The sequence below is a fragment of the Chiroxiphia lanceolata genome, chromosome W (genome assembly GCF_009829145.1).
Source record: "Chiroxiphia lanceolata isolate bChiLan1 chromosome W, bChiLan1.pri, whole genome shotgun sequence".
Classification (NCBI taxonomy): Eukaryota; Metazoa; Chordata; class Aves; order Passeriformes; family Pipridae; genus Chiroxiphia; species Chiroxiphia lanceolata.
In genome coordinates this window covers 9809172-9830430 of record NC_045670.1, presented here as the reverse complement: position 1 = coordinate 9830430, position 21259 = coordinate 9809172, and the positions used below count along the sequence as shown (strand labels likewise).

The following is a 21259-nucleotide window of genomic DNA, read 5'->3' as shown; positions in this document are numbered from 1 at the left end:
GACTCTTCTTCTGTACTTCACACACTCCTAGATGACACTGAATGACAAAGTATTTTAGAGACAAATAAGGTAGATAAATTTGATCTCCCAATCACACAAAATCCTGTGTGGATTTCCAAACAAAACCAGGGAGGAATCTCTTTCACAAGCTGCAGTATTCAGAGGAGACACAGATATTCCAAACTATGCTTGCAAAATGCTGCCAAACTGATGGGACAAAATATATGCAAATATGAACATTGCAAAGTTCAAAACAATTAATGTAGCAAAACAATATGAGTTTTCTATTCTGCTGCCAGATCACTTCCTTATGGGACACCTGCAAAAGGAGAAAACTCTGTCCCACTTGTGAGAAACAGAGACCCAAAGTCAGGTAATTTCCAATTAGAATTTATTATATGATAAAAGCAAATTCAGCACTTGGTGAGCAGGGGGGAGTTTCAGCAACTCCGAGCGCCTGTCACACCGAAAGCAGGCACAGTGTCCTACATTTATTTCCAGTTACTTCATGCATATTCATTATATACAAGAATAAACATTACACATTATGTCAGGAATTCAACAGATGTTTTCTTTAGACTAGTTTGTTATCTACAAAAAGTTGTAAATTCTCATAACTTTGATAGGAAAGTGTTATCATCTAAGTTAGCTAACAGTCTCCTCACTATAAATTATGTACAAGGTAAAAAGGGAGGTAATTTGTTTTATGTCTTTATAGGGGCCCAATTAAGTTTTATGATTTGTTTTTCTTCCTTCTCTAGGTTATACTGACCTTACTTGTTTTCTTTTTAATTGGAATGTTTTTGTACGAATAATTCTTTTCGTTTATTACACACTTAGACTTGTTAGAAAGAGGCAGGAGTCTAACAATTAGAGTAACAATAAAAGAAGCCTAAAGGCAACATAGAACAGAAGATAACAAAACCAAAATACAATAGTCATTGCACCGTCTGGTGTTTTGACAGTATTATTCAAATTGGAGTCTGACCCTTGTGTACACACCGCCTTTGGAAGCCACAGGCTGATCTTACAACAGTTTTTAACTGTGACAGAAGCTTTTCCACAAATTGGTCTTTCTTGTTTACTTACTCCTGACCCATCTCAGGAATTCTTGTTACAGTCCAAAACTTTTGTCTTGGTGTGTCAGATGGTAAGGCCTCTTGGTGTATCTCGCTTGCAGTTGTTAAGGCATGTTCTGTTATTCAATTTCTATTCTGCAGGAAGTGTTTTTCATCCGTATGACTCTCAGCCTGTTTTTTCTGGTGGCACATCCTTCAAGTCTGTCTGCTTTTCTGCAAACAGTCACATCCTAATACACTTAGTTCACACTGAGGACAAAAACAGTGGATGACAACCAGGTGGCCCTTTCTTTTGTTCTGCCACAGCCCCCCAAGCTGAATCAGGGCACAGAGGGCAAGAATATTCACCACAGGCTGCAATTCTGGAACAGACCCAGAACACACGGGCCAATACAGATAGCTCTTCTCTTCCCCGGCCTTTTCGTCTTAGTCAGTCCATCGGGAGGGGGGAGGAGGGGCCGTAGCGGGCCCATCAGACAGTGCCGGCTGCTCAGCCTCCCGTACTTCCCCGCAGTTCTCCACAGGGGCAGGGTAACGGTCCGTCCTGGGCGAGCTTCCCTCCGGAGCTCCCCTTCTCTGTTGCAACAGTTGCTTTTCCCTGCTTTCGGCACTCTATCACCATAGTAACCACTGCTACCCGGAAGTAGGCAGAGTGACGACACGGTCAGGGGCTGGGTTGGCCTGGGAGCAGGAGCGGGGGTAGGGCCGATCCAGGGTTGGAGGACCTCTCCTGCCGCTTCCCTCTCTCGGACAGAGCCTGATCCCACGCCGGCTCCGCCCACGGCGGCTTCGGGGGTCCAGAGCTGGGGTCTCCAAAGGCATGGGGGAAAACCAAGGGTAGTGGGGGGGCTACGGTTGGAAGTGCCCCCCCCCCTTTCCGACATTGCGGAAGCGGAAGTCGCAAAAGTCCCAGGGTCGGAGCTGTCCCCACTTGCAATGGCGGAGACCCCCTTTCGGTCCCCAGTCGTTGCCGAGGTAGCGGTGAGGGGAGCGGGGGCAGCGGCAGGGGGAGTGGGGGCGGTCGAGCCGCCCCTGGTAACCGGAGTAGCAACCATTTCAGTGCTCGCCGCAGAAGCGGAGGCTTTTCCCGGACCGTCTGCCACCCCCCCCTTTTGCCGCAGCAGGATCGGTGGCAGCGGCGTTCGGAGCGGGAGCGGCGGCGGCGCCGCTTGCAGGGGCAGCTCCGTCCCCGTTTGCCGCAGGCGTTTCGCCCGCAGTTGTGGAGCAGTTAGGGGCAGCGGAGTCGGCGCCAGCGGCGCCCGCTGCACTCATGGCAGCGGAGAGATCCGGCGCGGGGCGACCAGCGGCCGCTCTGCTCGCAGCCGCCATGTCAGCCGTGGAGGCCGCCGCAGCGGCCGCCGAACCCACAGTGATGGCGGTCGTTGTTCCGTCCGCGGGACCCGCACTAGTGCCCCCCCAGGTCCCACGCTCGTGGCTCCGGTCGCGGTGTCTACAGGGGGTGCGGCCCGCACCTGTCCTGCCGGTCCGGCAGGACCTGGGGGCCTCCCCCCGTGTATATTCGGAGCGATTAACAGATCTCTGTCCTTGTCCTTTTGACATAGGTCTGACTAGTGGGGGAACACCTTTCCCGATGTTTCCTTTTATCTCCCTGTATGATCGACAACTCTATTTCCATAGGAGCTTTCTCTGGCGACCTATACTCCTTTTTCCATTCTTGGTGATGATACCAATGCTGTAATAAAAATGCAGGAGGTCCTGTTGGGATCTCTTCTATGGATTCAACACAGCCCATGATAACAACTATTAGGCAGGAAAAAAATGGCAGAGAAAAGGTCTACGGGGACTGGGTTTTGAACCCGGGTCCTCTTGGTTACAAAACGCAGATACAGTATGTTGCACCACCATGACTTCAAGCAACACTATGCTCTACAGAGACAACATCCTCTTTCTCTTTCGGCCATACCAAGCCAATCCAAAAAACCCCTAGTGAGTTCAGGCAGTGGTACAGCCCACAGCCACTGCACCTCCCTTGCCTTACAGAAGTTGGGGGGGAGCCAGGCCACCAGCCCCCCCCTTTAACCAAGGACGGGCCAGTCAAACTACCCTGCCTGGGCAAAATCCCAAGTGAAGAAAACTTCTGGGACAAGCCACTCCACTAAACTGGAAAGCTTCCCACTTTCTCCACCAAAACAGACTCCTCACACTGGCTGACCTAGATGCTTCAGGGTCACGTTTTCACCCACGGACTGGGGAAAACAACTGACTTTCACAACACCCAGGGATCCCAACAAGAAAATCGCACCCCAGTCCTAACCAAATACTCCCAGTTTCTGGAAAAAAAACCACTTTACAGTTGTTAGCAAAATTAACCAAAAAGAGCTGCTCCTTAGCTTACCTCTGTGAGAGGTTCTGAGGAGCTGGGCTTCTCAGGATCGGTGTACGGGGAATTCTCCAAAATATGCCGGCAGAAGAAGAATTTCTTGCAGGATGAAATTTCCCAATCCGAAGAAGTTACAGGTCCCAGGTTTCCACCTTTTGGGCACCAGCTGTTGCCTAAAGATCAGGAGCAAAAAAAAGACTCACCAGGCAATTATTAGTAGAGATAAGATATAGAGCAGTCCTTTAACGAAGGCCTTCAGGCACAAGGGAGTACAGAAGGGCGCACAAGTACAGAAGGGGTGTAAATGTTCTTAAACAGAATGAAGGCCTGCCTTGAGAGAAGTCTAAACAAGCTAAAGAATTTAGAAAGTTCGATATGAAATGGGGAAAAGGGTTTGGGTAAGTGTAAACTACTGTGCTAAAGTGTGAGAGACTACAGCTACTTCTAAAATCTACAAAAAGCTAAAAATCCAAAAAGTTCTGAGGCATCACTATCTAGAGATTGACAATGGTATGAAAGAGTTGTGTCTATGGGAAACAATCAGGGGAGAGGCCAACAAGGCAGATATCATGATGGGAGTCTGTTATAACCCCACTCATTTAAGATGAAGGGCCAGATGAAATATTCTTTAAGCAACTGGGAGAAGTCTCATGATCACTGGTCCTTGTTCTCACAGGGACTTTAACTTACCAGATGTCTGCTGGAAATACAATACAATGGAGAGGAAACAGTCTAGCAGGTTCCTGGCATGTGTGGAGGATGATAACTTCCTGACACAGCTGATGAGTGAACCAACTAGGGAAGGTGTTCCACTGCACCTCTTGTTTGTGAACAGAGAAGTACTTGTGGACGATGTACTTGGAGCACATCTTCCTGAGTGCCATCATGCGGCATGTACAGGAGAACCAGGGGATCAGGCCCAGCCAGCATGGCTTTAAGAAAGGCAGATCCTGCTTGAATTATCTGATCTCCTTCAATGACAAGGTGACATGCCTAGTGCATGAAGGAAAGACTGTGGGTTTTATCTACCTAGACTTAAGTAAAGCCTTTCACACCATTTACACAGCATTCTCCTGGAGAAACTGACTGCTCATAGCTTGGATGAGTGTACTCTTCACTAGGTAAAAATCTGGATGGGTGGCCAGGCCCAGAAAGTGGTGGTGAATGGAGTTATATCCAGTTTGCAACTGGTCACTAAAGGTGTTCCCCGGAGCTCAATATTGGGACCAGTCCTGTTCAATATCTTTATCAATGATCTGGATGAGGGGATCAAGTGCACCTTAGTGGTTTCATAGATGACACCAAGCTGGCATGAGCGTTGACCTGCTTCAGTGTAGGAAGGCTCTGCAAAGGGATCTGGACAGGTTGGATCAATGGTCCAAGGCCAATTGTATGAGGTTCAACAAGGCCAAGTGCCGCATCCTGCACTTGGGTCACAACAACCCCATGCAACACTACAGTCTTGGGGAAGAATGTCTGGAAAGTTGACCAGCAGAAAAGGACCTGGAGGTGCTGGTTGACAGCATCTCAACATGAGCCAGCAGTGAGCCCCGTTGGTCAAGAAGGCCAATGGCATCCTGGCTTGTATCAGAAATAGTGTGGCCAGCGGGACCAGGGAAGTGATTGTTCCCCTGTACTTGCCACTGGTGAGGCCGCACCTTGAGTACTGAGTTCAGTTTTGGGCCCCTCACTACAAGAAAGACATTGAGGTCTTGGAGTAAGGCCAGAGAAGGGCAAGGAAACTGGTGCAGGGTCTAGAGAACAAGTCTTATGGGTAGTGGCTGAGAGAACTAGGGTTGTTTAGTTAGGAGAAAAGGAGACTGAGGTGTGATGGAATGACTCATGGACCTCTGGCTTGATGGACAGAAATCACTTTATTCCCCATGATCCAGGGGTTTTTATATCATTCACTTCCCACTGGGAGTGGTTAGACAAATCAAGGCAGAACACAGATGCAAGTCACACATCAATCACTCTCAGAGGCCAACCTGTCATGCACACACACACACAGACCTTGGAGTTTCAAGTTACTCTACACTCCCCCCGCAAACCCAACTCTACTCCCTGGACTGTAAATCAAGGCTTTAGATAAACAATACAAGTCATCTAGACATTTCCCAGGCCTTTCTGATCTTCTTCTTTTTTGTTCTCATGCTGGCTTGCTACATCTCTCCCCTTTTTGTATTTAGCACGGTGAAGAAAGACAACTATCACTCGGCTCTCAATGATTCTGCTCGATGGGAAATTCAATGTAGTCACTGCAAAACTTAGCAAAGATTATTACAATTCACACCACAACTTATTTCTAGTTTACAAGGCATGTCATCTATTGTCTAAACACATGATAGCAGATTCTAAGACATTTAAACAAACCATAAGGGCTTAATTAACTTGCTTAAATTCATAACTCTTGCAAGATGTTATCAGAGGCAGTGCAATCTACAGATTTCCGTTAACAAGGTGACTGCAACAGAGGCAGTAACTACAATGACTACTGCTAATACGATGCAGAATAACTAAGCAATACAGACCTTAGATGCAGAAAATATCAAGACCGAATAAGCTAAAAGGGTGTTGCCAGGGGTTTATACTGCACCCACTGTTGTCATGATACATGACACCAGATAATGCTGGTGTCACTGGTCATCTGTTCTCTCTTCCTGGCTCTGTTGTTCCAAGATATCACCTACAGGCCCTGGATTTCTGGGAGTGGATTCTGCAGTTCGTCCTTCCAGCTCATGATAAGGCCAAATATATTTAGCTGGCAACCACCTAGGTCCTGCAGGAAGAAGAACACACGCATACCCTCTTCCCCAAGTAATTAGCTCAACAGGTCCTTCTCACTGATGTGTCTCAGGATCTTTATACCAGACCTTTGGTTTAGATGCTGAAAAGGGTTTTACTGAAAAATGTCACTATACTGCAGTAGTTGGAGACATATCGTCCTGCATATTCAAAACATTTAAAACATACAGGGCTTTTGTACTCGATCATGCACTGAGGTTAGGGATTCCCCCTTTTTTGCTTTTCCAGCATTGCTTTCAGAGTGCGATGAGCACGTTCCACAATAGCTTGGCCCCTGGGAACATGAGGGATACCGGGAACATGAGTGACTCCTCAGTCTTGCAAAAAACACAACGTCAAAGCAACAGTGTAGGCAGATCCATTGTCTGTTTTGATAGATTTTGGCACACCCATGACTGCAAAAGCAGCAAACCAGTGGCTTCGAGCGTCTTTAGCTTTTTCACCTGTTCTAGCAGATGCATGAATGTAACCAGAAAAAGTGTCAACTGTAACATGTAAGTATTTAAGGGTCCCAAAGGAGGGCATATGTGTAACATCAGTTTGCCACAGTTCGTTGCTTGAAAGGCCTCATGGATTAACTCCTCCTGCCATGGATAATGAGGCAAATACCTGACAATCAGGGCATGCATGAATGATATCCCATGCCTGCATTCTTGTTAAATGAAAAGATTTCTGGAAGGACAAAGTGTTTTGATGATAAAAGGAATGAGACAGACGTGCCTGTTCAAAAAGATTCAGTACCACAGCTGGCATGATTAACTTATCTGCCACTGAATTACCCTCCACGATTGGTCCTGGCAAGTTGGTATGAGAACAAATATGACAAACAAAATAAGCATGATGATGAGAACGTATCAAATGAGACAGGCGGAAAAAGCATTCAAACAGCAGTTTGTTAGAGGATTCTCTGATGAGTCTCCAATCCAAACTATGATACCTACAACATATAGAAAGTCACAAACAATATTTAAAGCTTGGTCACTGAATAACTCAAATGCTTTTATAGTCACAGAAAGCTTGACAATCTGCATTGATGCAGAAACCGTAATCACTGCTGACTGCCAGGGAGAATGATTATCAGGCTTCCATACAACAGCACCTTTTCCCGTCTTACCCGAATTGTCAATAAAAGACGTGATGGCATTAGCTATTGGAACCCTGGAACAGAGATCTTGTGGCTGAAAAGGTAATTCAGATAACGACTGTAGAAACCTGTGTCTTGGCAGTTGAAAGACAATTTCTCCTAAAAAGTCAGCAAAGGCAGTCTGCAAAGATAAAGATTGCAAAAGTAAACCATGACAAACATCTTTCTTGAAAGGCAGATAAATTACAGCTGGATCCAAGCCAACTAGAACCTGGCATTGCTGGCGTGCTTTGTGTACCAGAGAAGTTAGCATATTCACAGTTCTAGTTAATGTTTTAGGAAACACGTGTGACAAAAAAACCCACTCTAAAATTATGACTTATTGGTCTTCCGTAACCCATTGTCCTATTAGAGCATAAGATTGAAAAGAACTATAAATTACGAATAAAGCAATCGGGACATTCAGATGTCGACAGCCTGCAAAAGCTATGTGAATTTTTCAGATGACCAGTTGCAGAGCTTGCTGGCTTGTTTCAGTGAACTGACACGGAGATGATAAATCAGGGTCACCCTTCAGTAGATTAAAAAGAGGGGACAATTCTTCTGTAGTAATACCAAGCACTGGCCGAATCCAGTTAATGGTCCCTAGCAAATTCTGTAAATCATTGAGTGTTTTGACATTAGCGTGCCATTTTATAGAAGACTTTCGAAAACTTTCCAGCCTAAATACTTCCATGGAGCTTCTCTTTGTACCTTTTCTGGTGCTATCTATAAACCATAAATTCGCAGGGACTGTTGTACCACCATAAAAATTTGCTCAACCATCACTGAATTAGCTGCTGCTATTAAGATATCGTCCATATAGTGATATATGTGGGCTTTCAGGAACTGCTGTCTCACTGTCTGTAACGCAGAATCAACTAACTGGCAGATTGTAGGGCTATTCATCATCCCTTGAGGTAAGACAACCCATTGATATCATAGAATCATAGAATCATCGAATCAACTTGGTTGGAAGGGACCTCCGAGATCATCAAGTCCAACCCTTGATCCACTACTGCTGCAGTTGCTAGACCATGGCACTAAGTGCCACATCCAGTCTCATCTTAAAAACCTCCAGGGACGGAGAATCCACTACTTCCCTGGGCAGCCCATTCCAATGTCTGATCACCCTCTCTGTAAAGAAATTCTTTCTAATATCTAACCTAAACCTCCCCTGGTACAACTTGAGACCATGCCCTCTTGTCTTGCTGATAGTTGCCTGGGAGAAGAGACCAACCCCCACCTGGTTACAACCTTCTTTCAGGTAGTTGTAGAGAGTGATGAGGTCTCCCCTGAGCCTCCTCTTCTCCAGGCTGAAAAACCCCAGCTCCCTCAGCCTCTCCTCATAGGACTTGTGCTTGAGTCCCTTCACCAGCCTAGTTGCTCTCCTCTGGATCTGCTCCAGGACCTCAATATCCTTCCTGAACTGAGGGACCCAGAACTAGACACAGTTCTTGAGGTGTGGTCTCACCAGTGCTGAGTACAGGGGAAGAATCATTTCCTTGGACCTGTTGACCACACTGTTCCTGATACAGGCCAGGATGCCATTGGCCGCCTTGACCACCTGGGCACACTGCTGGCTCATGTTCAGCTTCTTGTCAATCCAAACTCCCAGTTACCTCTCTGTCTGACTGCTCTCCAGCCACTCTGCCCCCAGCCTGTAGCGCTGCATGGGGTTGTTGTGGCCAAAGTGGAGGACCCGGCACTTGGCCTTGTTGAACCTCATCCCATTGGAATCAACCCAACTCTCCAACCTATCCAGGTTATGCCAGCAGAAGGAGTATAGGAGCACTGTAATTAATACTGGGAACAGAAAAAGCAAATTTTTCACTATCTTTCTCATGTAACAGGATGGTAAAAAAACAATCCTTCAGGTCCAGAACAACCATGTCCCAGGAGTCAGGGATAAGCGTTGGATTAGGAATTCCAGGCTGCAACGCTCCCATAGGCTGAAGGACAGCATTCACTGCTCTTAAATCTTGCAGTAATCTCCATTTTCCTGACTTTTTCTTGATTACAAATAGAGGTGTGTTCCAGGGACTGTTAGATGGAACAATATGTCCTGTTTCTAATTGTTCTTGTACTAATTTCTGTGTCCATTCTAGCCGCTCTGATTTCAAAGGCCGCTGGTCCACCCAAACCATAGTGCCTGTTTTCCAGGCTAATTTGAACCGCGGCTGTTGCACAGTGGCCTCTGAGAAAAATCCTACTTTGAATCCACTTGCGTGATTCCACTAAGTATGTCTCTCCCCCATAGAGTACATGGAAGGGACAGAACATAGGGGTGGAGAGTTCCCTGTTGTCCGTCTGGGCCTATAACAGATAACACTGCCTTACTCTGCTGCGGAACCTGCATGCCACCGACTCCTGTAACGGCTGCTTGTGGAATTTCAAGCTCCCAATCAGGAGGCCAATCTTTAGCATTAATGATGGAAACATCTGCTCCAGTGTCTACTAGACCAGTAAAGTATCTGTCTTCTATTTGCAATTTTAACAATGGCTGTCCGTCTGAGATTAAAGTCGACCAATAGATCTGCGGTGTATTAGTACTTCCAAAACCTTACATTTTTTCTATCTGATGATCTTTGTGCTGCTTCACATAAGGTAATAAAAACAGCTGTGCTATTCTGTCCCCTTGTGGTATGTAACAAGGGGGACATGGAGTCCACAGCATTATTTTAATTTCACCTTTGTAGTCAGAATCAATAAGTCCATGAATAACAAAAAGACCAGTTCTGCAATCAACCCCAGCATATATGATGACTGCAGTCCATAGTCTTTTGTGGATTTACAAACTTCTTTCACAATGTCATAAGGAAGACGTTCAAACTGAGGCGGGCGGTGTGGCCTATAAAGCACTGGCATAGCATTCAAGAGTTCAACATCCCCACATTTTATAGCAACCAATTTACAGTCTTCCAAAATAAAGGAATCCACATTAGCCTCCGGGTGGTGTGCCAGTGGCGCTGGCACTGTGTGTGGCAGCGTGGATAACAGAGACTGAGGTTGATTATATTGTGCTTGCAAAATTTCCTCTGCTGTTGGAGCAGAAGCCGCTAATATTTTTGCCTGCTTTAGGGGATATAATGCCATTTCTTTTTCAGGGGTTACAGGGTCCAGATCAAAGGATTAAACTCATCAGTCACTGTCAACGGGTCATTAAGTATTTTATTACCCTCAGAGGATTCAACCGCATATGGCAGCGGACCAGTGGCCTGCAAAATGGTGTCTGTTCGTTCCACAACTCTTAAAGCCATATACACAGCTTTCCAAGCAACTACAACTTCGGTCGGGATATTTGAAGCTGAATCAGCCTTTGTCCGAAGTTCCTCACTGACCCTAGCCCATAATGCAGTCTCATAAGAACCATGTTTAGGAAACCAGGGACAAGAGTCTCTAACCCATACGAGCAATTTGACCACATGGGCCATTTTAACAACAGACCCCTGTTCTTTTAAAATGCAATGCAAAATATCTGCATATAACTTATGTTCCTTTGACACTGATTGACCCATAGTTTTGCAGCCTCTCATGTCTTTCATGACGATGGGTGATGATCCCAACACAGGACGATGTGCGCAAATGACCAACCCAGATCATCTGCAGCTTCCGCCACGGAGCACTGTATGCAATGATTCAGCCTCGTTTGGGCACCATTTGTGACGGAATGACTCATGGACCTCTGGTTTGATGGACAGAAATCACTTTATTCCCCATGGTCCAGGGTTTTTATATCATTCACTTTTCACTGGGAGTGGTTAGGCAAATCAAGGCAGAACACAGCTGCAAGTCACACATCAATCACTCTCACAGGCCAACCTGTCCCACACACACACACATAGGCCTTGGAGTTTCAAGTTACTCTACACTCCCCCTGTAAACCCAGCTCTACTCCCTGGACTGTAAATCAAGGCTTTAGATAAAGAATATAAGGTCATCTAGACATTTCCCAGGCCTTTCTGATCTTTTTCTTTTTTGTTCTCATGCTGGCTTACTACACTGAGGGGAGACCTCATTGCTCTTTACAGCTACCTGAAAGAAGGATGTAGCCAGGCGGGTGTCCGTCTCTTTTCTCAGGTAACAATTGACAGGATGATAGGAAATGGTCCCAAGTTGCCCCAGGGGAGGTTTAATTTATATATTAGGGAAAATTTCTTCATGGGAAGGGTTGTCAAGCATTGGGACAGGTTGTCCATGGAACTGGTTGAGTCACCATCCCTGGAGGTATTTAAAATGTGTAGATATGGCACTTAGGGACATGGTTTAGTGGTGGACTTGGTGTCAAGACTTAAAAAATGCAGTTAATTGCCTCAAAGCACTGTCAAAGAAGGAAATTCTCTTAAGATAATCCACCATGACAGGTATTTGGGATAAGAGTACATGCCAACAACAGGAACCAGGCCTGGTAAGGCAGATATGGGTAACCTATCTGGACAAAGATTCCCACCATGGAAAACTGTGAGAAAGGAAGGTGTTAATTCAGACCTAATAGAAGGTAAAGGTTTAAAATTAGCACACAAGACAAAATTCCACTGTGCAAGCTGTTGGAAAGAACACAACTGCTTACACCCATGCCATCCCAAGTTGTGGGAACATCTGCAACGCCCTATGAATATCTGGGACTCGGACTGTATAAAAGTGGTACCCCAGAAGCACGACTTTGGGACCCTCACCACCGAGCAGACCAGAAGAAGGACCGGTGGGACACCACTGGAATCCACACGGTGGTGATCTTTTACTTAATGTCTCTCTCTCTTTCTCTCTCCCCCCATCTCTCTCTCTCTTCCTATTTCTTTCTGTCTCTCTACCTCACATTTACTGTTAAATAAAATCCGTGCTATTGACTTTGGCATATGGTCTCCTTTGCACCTTAATTTGGGCAGAGGCATCTTTTAATAATCGGATCCTAACACTTGGCAGTACTGGGTTAATTGTTGGACTTGATGATCTTAGAGGTCTTTTCCAACCTAAATGATTTTACGATTCTATATCCAGGTCACAGACTGCCTGGCTTAAAATGCAATTCTTACATCACATCTTATAAAGTGACTTGCACTCAGTACAGCAGCACATCAGCGATCTATTTTCTGTGCAGAGTGCTGCTCAATAAGGAAGTATCTGCACCAGGAGCAGAGCATATAGGTTAAAGCTAAAAATCTTTCTGACCATCTCACAACCTTTACTTGTATTTGGACAGTTGAGTTACTAAAGTATCTCAAAATAAAAATACAATTTGTGCTTATCCTTGGCTGATCAGACTTACAGTGTCATCTTGTGCAATGATTGTTCTATAATGCTGTTACTACCTTCCAAACACCATCCACAACCAGGTGTTAATGTTTTCAGAGTTACTATGGGTCTTTCATGATGGTGCTTTGCACAGACTACTGTATAGTGGGAACTACTTAATCTTTTTTTCTTTCTTTTCTTTCTTTATGCAGTGAGAGCAGTGGTAACCTCTCCTGAATTGCATCTGGCACTGTCCTCAAATATCTGACAGTTACGGTGTTAAAAATTATCTCATAGCTCACATACAAAATATTTGCATTGGTACCTGAAGTGGAATTAGGTCAAAGTCACTGTTTCTGCTGAGTGACTTTTTTCCCAAATATGTGCAGTCTTGAGATTTGAAATATTATTCAGTCATCTGTGTTTTGTTCCTGTTTTGGTCTCTACATATCATGGCCAGTTCAGTAGGTTATCTCTCTTCAATTTGTTTATTCTTACCTTTGTAATGAGCTGTTCTGGCTTGCTCATTTTACAAGTGTGAATTCCATTTTAGCAGGTTGTGATAGAAGGCTCTTCAAAATAATTGCTTTCTGTGGATCCACATTACCTACCTATGATTCTTCACAATTTTTGCTAGATTCCTGATGTAGTACAAGAAATTGAGCAGTGTCTGGGTCCCGGGTACTTTCTACCCTTGGATTGATGATTGAGTTCTAAGTAAATATTGCTATCTAAAAAGAGCTGTAAACCATGATGTTCTCTACTATTAATCTTTGATTTCAACTATTGCTTTTACTCATGTTAAGACACATCTCTGGAGTGTTGCCCTGAGTAGGCATTCAGAGATTGGTTTATTTATAGGAAAGAAAATCTGTCTGAAATTCTTTTTCTTCAAAGATGTAAGTCTCTGACAAGGATGAGTTGAAGAGATTCTTTAACTGCTTGTAGGGGTGTGGTCCCCCCTTCCTTTTTCTGGCTGACTTTTAACAGTGGTTACTGCTGCCTATTTTCTCCAAGAACTAACCTTAGTGTGTCAGAGGGGCAACTTTTCTGAATTTGAGATGGTTTTGAGTGTCTCTAATGGTGCCTTAGAGGACTTAAAACCTTGAGACGCCCCTCCTGGCCTTGTCCTAAAAGCACTGACTGAAGAGTGATACTCCAATGAGAAGATTTTATTATTTTTTTTTGTAAAGGACAGAGATTGCAGGTATTTGCCTTCTTTAACACCCTCAGAGTAAAAAATACTTTTTCCTTATGTTATTTAAAAGTTTTTTCTATGCCATGCCATAACTGTCCCTTGTAACAGCTTACTTCGTACATGTGTTTTTGCTGCAGATCCATCAGAGTGCAGTCCCTGTCTCATACACGGTGACAACGGTGGCTCCACATGGAATTCCACTTTGTACAACCCAGCATATACCACCCTGCAGCACACAACAAGTCCCAGGTTGTTCTGTGGTATTCAGTGGACAGCACCTTCCTATCTGTAGTGTGCCTCCTCCAGTAAGTATGGTTGTCTAGTTATATTGACTGTACTTAAACTTGGGAGGTGGAAAGCCTAGAGTTTCATTGCTCATCTAACTTTCCCTGATGTAAAGTAAAAACTATTATTTCCTGGTGTAAATTTTAATGGTATAAATAATATGGTGTATTATATAGTGTGAGATTTAGAACTAGTAAACATTGTGCTTCCTTGCTCCTTTCGTAGAATTATACCATATTCTCATGCATTTTTGACAAAATATGGATACTGGTTTATGATCTGGTCTCTTATCCTATCCATTAGCAACTATTTTACATACATTCAGATGCTTACAGGAAAAGACTTTCAAAGTTCATCAAGTACCATTAGGAATCTCACCTAGAGCTTTTATCTGGAAATGGTCTTATAAGATGGTACAGCTACAGGTAGCAACTCTTTATGAAAGACAGGCAAGGAAACAGAGAAGATTGCCCCTTACATGAAGGAGTAGCTCAAGCATATAAAGCTCTTCTACTGAATAGGTAACAGGCTGTCTTGAGAGCTTGTGGATCAGGAACAGAGAAGAAACTAGTAAGGGGGTGATATCATGATGTGAGCTTCTTACAGACCATCTGATCAGTGTGAAGAAAGGGACAAGACCTTCTTTAAACAACCTAAGGAAGTCTCCAGATTATAGACCCTGGGTTTTATGGAGGACTTGAAACTTCCTGACATCTGCTGGAAGGTTAAAAATGGGACAGAAACATTCCAGGAGACTTCTGAAGGGTGTTGTGGGGGGTGAATGATGATGAAAACTTCTTAATAGAGGTGTTGGATGGGCCAACTTGAGGAATGCACAGCTGAATCTGCTGCTCATGAACTAATTGAGGATGTGGCAATCAGTGGTAGTCTTCACTTGAGTGGAGATCAAGATCCTGAGGGGAGCAAAGTACAGACCTTGCGTTTCAGACCATTTTGTGTGGAGCTTTTGCTTTACCTATTAAACTATATTTATCTCAACCCATGAGTTTTCACACTTTTACCCTTCTTATTCTCTTCCCCATACCACTGTGGGGGAGGGAAGTGAGCAAGCAGCTGTTTGGTGTTTAGCTGTTTACTGGGATTGCAACATCACAGTCCTTTTTAGTGCCCTTTTTGGGGATCAAAGGGTTTGAGAAAATGGCAGGAATCTATTGGGGGGAACTTATAATCATTATATCTGTTTAACAGTTGCTGGTTGTGATGCTGACTTATCTGTCCTTGACATTGGTTTATCTGATCCATCCCATGCTCCCTTTTTTTGCTGTACATCAAATTTGAGACAACATGGGCACGTACCGAGAACAGCTGTTAACAATGGTCTAGAACTTCACCCCTGAACAAGTGTAGGATCCTGATTAAGTGACAGAATGCTTGAAAAAAGAATGCCCTGGCTATGCCAGAGATACAACTTCTCACACTGTTCTAGGGCCTGGTCGACAATTATTGAGAACTATTCATAGAATCATAGAATCACAGAATAAACTAGGTTGGAAAAGACCTCCAAGATCATCGTCACACCCTTGATCCAACACCACCGTGGTTACAAGACCATGGCACTAAGTGCCACATCCAGTCTCATCTTAAAAACCTCCAGGGACAGCAAATCCACCACCTCCCTGGGCAGCCCATTCCAATGCCTGATTACCCTCTCTGTAAAGAATTTCTTCCTAATATCCAACCTAAACCTCCCCTGGCACAGCTTAAGACCATGCCCTCTTGTCCTACAGCTGGTTGCCTGGGAGAAGAGACCGACGTCCACCTGGCTACAACCTCCTTTGTTGTAGAGAGTGATGAGGTCTCCCCTGAGCCTCCTCTTCTAAAGGCTAAAATACTCCAGCTCCCTCAGTCTCTCCTCATAGAACCTGTGCTTGAGTCCCTTCACCAACCTCATTGCTCTTCTCTGGACCTGTTCCAGCACTTCAGTATCCTTCCTGAACTGAGGGGCCCAGAACTGGACACAGCACTCAAGGTGTGGCCTCACCAGCACTGAGTACAGGGAAAGAATCAATTCCCTGGTCCTGCTGGCCACACTGTTCCTGATACAGGCCAGGATGCCATTGGCCTTCTTGGTCACCTGGGCACACTGCTGGCTCATGTTCAGCTTCTTGTCAATCCAAACTCCCAGGTTCCTTTCTGCCTGGCTACTCTCCAGCTACTCTGTCCCCAACCTGTAGCGCTGCATGGGGTTGTTGTTGTGGCCAAAGTGCAGGACCTGGCACTTGGCCTTGTTGAACCTCATCCCTTGCTGAACATCAACTTGGTGTCATATGCAAATTTACTAATGGCACACTCAATCCTCTCATCCAGATCATCAGTGAAGATATTAAACAGGACTGGGCCCAACACTGATCCCTGAGGGACACCACTAGTGACCGGTTGCCAACTGGATGCAGCACCATTCACCACCACTCTCTGGGCCCAGCCATCCAGCCAGTTCTTAACCCAGCAGAGCCTGTCCAAACCATGGGATGCCAACTTTTTCAGGAGTATGCTGTGGGAGATAGTGTCAAAGGCTTTGCTGAAGTCCAGATAGACTACATCCACAGCCTTCCCCTCATCCACCGGGTGGGCCACTGTCATAGGTTTACTTGTTCTAAAAAAAACAAGTGGAATTTTTTTTCTTTCCCCTGCATCCTTATGAAAGAGGGATGTTGAACGAGGGAGAGGGAGGTTGGTTCTTTTTGCTGGGGTGATTGACACACACAAAAGAACTAACTAGCAGACCTGCATTCCAAGCTGATGGCCCTCCTAAGACTGTGGGGAGGGGTGATGAGGTTTTTTTTCTTCTCTCCTCGGAAAGGGGAGACACTTGACTTTTGCCTTAATTCAGGCAAGGTGTGTGTTGGAGGGGTCCGAGGTTCACTTTGTTTTTTGGCCTGGTCATCTGGCTGTTTTCTGACCCCGGTTTGCCTGAGTTTTCCTGCACCCTGTTCTGCCCCCAGCCCAGATCTGCTCGGACTTCATCGGAGTGGCTTGACCCATCTGCAGAGGAACTTTTTGAGGAGGTTGCCCTTTCCTCCTCCACTCCCATGTTTGGCAGTGGCTTATGCTCATTGACGAAGGGGGAGAAATCCCAACCACAACCAGCTGCAGACAGCATGAGTTTTGTGGGAAGAACCCCCTCTTTCCCCTTTTCCCCTTCCCCTTCTCGGTGGGGGGAAAAATCTCCATTTTTGGCTTCTCCCGCGAACCAGGGCCTCACGAGGCAACCGCCAGAGCCCAACAGTGCCCCCTGCCGGCCAACACAGAGCAACTGCAGGCTCTGCACCTCCAGTGATACAACAGTGCCCCCTGCTGATTGTGGTTAGAATTGCACCAAAAGGTGGAAAGTACCAAACTGTTTCCTTTTTGAAGGGGATTTTTGGGTACAAGATTATTGTTTGGTTGTTTTTGTGTACTTTTGTTCCTCTGCCAATAAACATATATCCTTTAATAAAGGGCTGTTATTTTTTCTTTCTCCATACTTCCTCAATTGGAGCCTCTTAATTTCGGATTTACAATTGCTTAGAGAGAGGAGTTTGGTCTTCCTCATAACTCATCCTCCTTTGCAAAGCACTTCAATCTCATTAAACTGAGACAGTCACCTGATCATAATAGGAGATCACATTGGTCAGACAGGACCTGCCCTTCCTAAACCCATGCTGGTTGGGTCTGATCTCTTGTCCTTCCTGTAGATGTTGTGTGATTGCACTTAGGATGATCTGCTCCACAACCTTGCCAGACACTGAGGTCAGGCCGACAGGCCTGTAGTTTCCCAGGTCCTCCTTGCAGCCCTTTTTGTGGATGGGTGTGACATTCGCCAACTTCCAATCATCTGGGACCTCCCCCCGTGAGCCAGGACTGTTGGTAAATGATGGAGAGTGGCTTGGCGAGCTCTTCCGCCAGCTCCCTCATCACCCTAGGATGGATCCCCTCTGGTCCCATAGACCTGTGGGGATCCAAGTGTCTCAGCAGGTTGCTAACTGTTTCCTCCTGGATTACAGGGGGGTTATTCAGCTTCTTGTCTCTGTCTACCAGTTCCAGAAGCCAGCTGTCCTCAGGACAACCTGTCTTACTGTTGAAAACTGAGGCAAAGAAGGTGTTAAGTACCTCAGCCTTTTCCTCATCTTTGGTGACTATGTTGCCCCCCATGTCCAACAAAGAATGCAGGTTTTCCTTGCCCGTCCTTTTCCTATTGATGTATTTGTAGAAGCACTTCTTGTTATCCCTAACAGAAGTGGTTAGATTGAGTTCAAATTGTGCCTTTGTCTCTCTAATTTTCTTTCTACATGACCTAACTATATTCCTAAACTCTTCATGAGCCCTTTTTTCCATAGTTGGTAAGTTCTCTTTTTTCCCCTAATTTCCTTTAAAATCTCCCTGTTCAGCCAGGCTGGCCGTCTTCCCTGCCAACTTGCCTTTCGGCACACTGGGACAGCCCGCTCCTGTGCATTCAAGACTTCCTTCTTGAAGCATGTCCATCCCTCCTGGACCCCTTTGTTTTAAAGGGTTTTTTCCCAAGGTACCCTCTGAACCAGTCTTCTGAGTAGGCCGAAATCTGCCCTCTGGAAGTCCAGGGTAGAAGTTTTATTGATGACCCTCTTTGTGCCCAAGTACTGAAAACTCTATTATTTCATGGTCACTGTGCCCCAGACGGCCTCCGACCACCACATCTCCCACCAACCCCTCTCTGTTTGTGAACAGCAGGTCTAGCAGGGCCCCTTAAGGAGAGGAGATGGTCTCTGGATCTGAAGACATACAAACACTGTCACTGAACCAGAAACCCAATCCTCAACTATATCAGTTACTCCAAGATAGTCAAGAAGAAACAATGGAAGTAGAGGTCAACTCATTTAGTAAGGGAGAAAGCAGCTTCTCCTGAAAGTGAGCAGGAAGGAGAATCAGAAGAGTCAACCAACAGCAGAGCAGTAACAAGAACAGGAAAGGAAGAGATTGAAGGCATAAACAAGTCAGAAACTACCCTGTCCCTGAGTGAGTTGCAAGATATGCCAAAATATTTTAACCATCAATACAATACAGCAGAGAGGAAGCCGTCTAGGAGGTTCCTGGAGTGTGTGGAAGACAACTTCCTAACACAACTGGTAAATGAGCTTACCAGAGGAGGTGCCCTGCTAGACCTGTTTGGGAACAAAGAAGGACTAGTGGGTGATGTGGTGATCAAGGGCTGTCTTGGGCATTGTGACCAATACTGGGTGAAGTAAGGAGGGGCACCAGCAGAACTCCTGCCTTGGACTTCCAGCAGGCAGACTTTGGCCTGTTTAGGAGATTGATTGACAGAGTCCCTTGGGAGTCAGTACTGAAGGACAAAGGAGTCCAGGAAGGCTGGATGTGCCTTAAAAAGGAATTGATAAATATTCAGTACCAGGTTGTCCCCAAGTGTAGAAAGACAAGTCTTTGCGGAAAAAGACCCGTCTGTTTAAACAGAGAACTTAGGTTGGAACTTAAGGAAAAAAAGAGAAGTTATCATCTCTGGAAGGAGGGTCAGGAAGGACTATAAGGATGTAGTGAGGTCATGTAGGGAGAAGATAAGGACTAAAGCCCAATTAGAACTTGATTTGGTCGCTACAGTTAGAGAGAACAAAAAAAGTTACTATAAATACATCGGCAGCAAAAGGAGGGTCAAGGAATGTCTCCATCATTTGTTGAACACAGAGGGTAGTGTAGTGACAGGGGATGAGGAAAAGGCAGAGGTACTTTATGCCTTCTTTGCCTCAGTCTTCAATAGTCGTCTTCAGGATATCCAGCTCCCTGAGCTGGAAGTTAGGGAAGGGGAGCTGAATGAAGCCTCCATAACACAGGAGGAGATGGTTAGTGACCTGCTATGCCAATTAGACAGTCACAAGTCTATGGACCCTGATGGGATCCACCCCAGAGTAGTGAGGGAACTGGCAAAAGAACTTGCCAAACCACTCTCAATCATCAATCAGCAGTCCTGGTAAACTGGAAAAGTTCCAACTGACTGGAAATTAGCAAATGTGACACCCATCTACAAGAAGGAGTGAAAGGATTATCTGGGAAACTACAGGCCTGTGAGCCTTACCTCGGTTCTAGGCAAGGTTATGGAAGAGATCATCCTGAGTGCCATTACACAGCACATGCAGGACAACCAGGGGATCAAGCTCAACCAACATGGATTTGTGAAAGGAAGGTCCTGCTTGACAAACCTGATCTCCTTCTATGACCAGGTGACCCGCTTAGAAGATGAGGCTGTGGATATTGTCTATCTAGACTTCAGTAAAGCATTTGACACCATCTCCCACAGTATCCACCTAGAAAAACTGGCTGCTTGTGTCTTGGATGGGTGGAGTCTTAAATGGGTGAAAAACTGGCTGGATGTCCAGACCTGGAGAACTGTGGTGAATGGAACTAAAGTCAGTTGGTGACCAGTTGCTAGTGGTATTCCCGAGGGACTCAGTTTTGGGGACAGACCTGTTTAACATCTTTCTTGATGATCTGGACATGGGCATTGAGTGCATCCTCAGTAAATTTGCAGACACCAAGCTGGGTGGGAGTGTTGATCTGCTCAGGTGTAGGAAGGCTCTACAGAGAGACCTGGACAGACTTGATCAATGGACTAAGGACACTTGCATGAGGTTCAATAAAGCAAAATGCCAGGTCCTACATTTGGGTCGCAGCAACTCCATGCAGTGCTACAGACTGGGGTAGACGTGGCTTGAGAGCTGTTCAGCAGAAAGGGACCTGAGGGTGCTGATTGAGAGTTGGCTCAGTATGAGCCAGCAGTGTGCTCAGGTGGCCAAGAAGGCCAGTGGTATCTTGACCTGTAGCAAGAATTGTGTAGTCAACAGGACTAGGGAAGTGATTGTCCCCCTGTACTCGGAATTGGTGAGGTCACACCTCAAGTACTGCATTCAGTTTTGGGCCCCTCGCTTTAAAAAGGACATTGAGGTTCTGGACCGTGTCCAGGGAAGGGTAACAAGGCTCATGAAGGGTCTAGAAAACTTGTCTTATGAGGAACAGCTCAGGGAGTTGAGTTTGTTTAGTCTTGAGAAAAAGAGGTTCAGGAGGTCCTCATTGCTCACTACAACTACCTGAAAGGAGGTTGTAGTGAGGTGGGGGTCAGTCTCTTCTACTGTGCCTAAGATGTTGTTTCGAGTAGTGGCATAATTTACTGGGTATGTTTTTAACCATACAGTAGTTGCTTCCACCATGGTATG

General features: G+C 45.5%; 1 protein-coding gene across 1 annotated transcript in view; it reads left to right on the top strand.

The window, feature by feature from the left end:
• LOC116780045 (E3 ubiquitin-protein ligase RNF38-like) overlaps positions 1 to 21259 on the top strand; it is a 270494-nt gene that overhangs the window by 131998 nt on the left and 117237 nt on the right. Inside the window, exon 4 of the mRNA XM_032674553.1 lies at positions 13916 to 14083. Coding sequence (XP_032530444.1) covers positions 13916 to 14083 — 168 coding nt within the window. The remainder of the gene's footprint in view (positions 1 to 13915; positions 14084 to 21259) is intronic.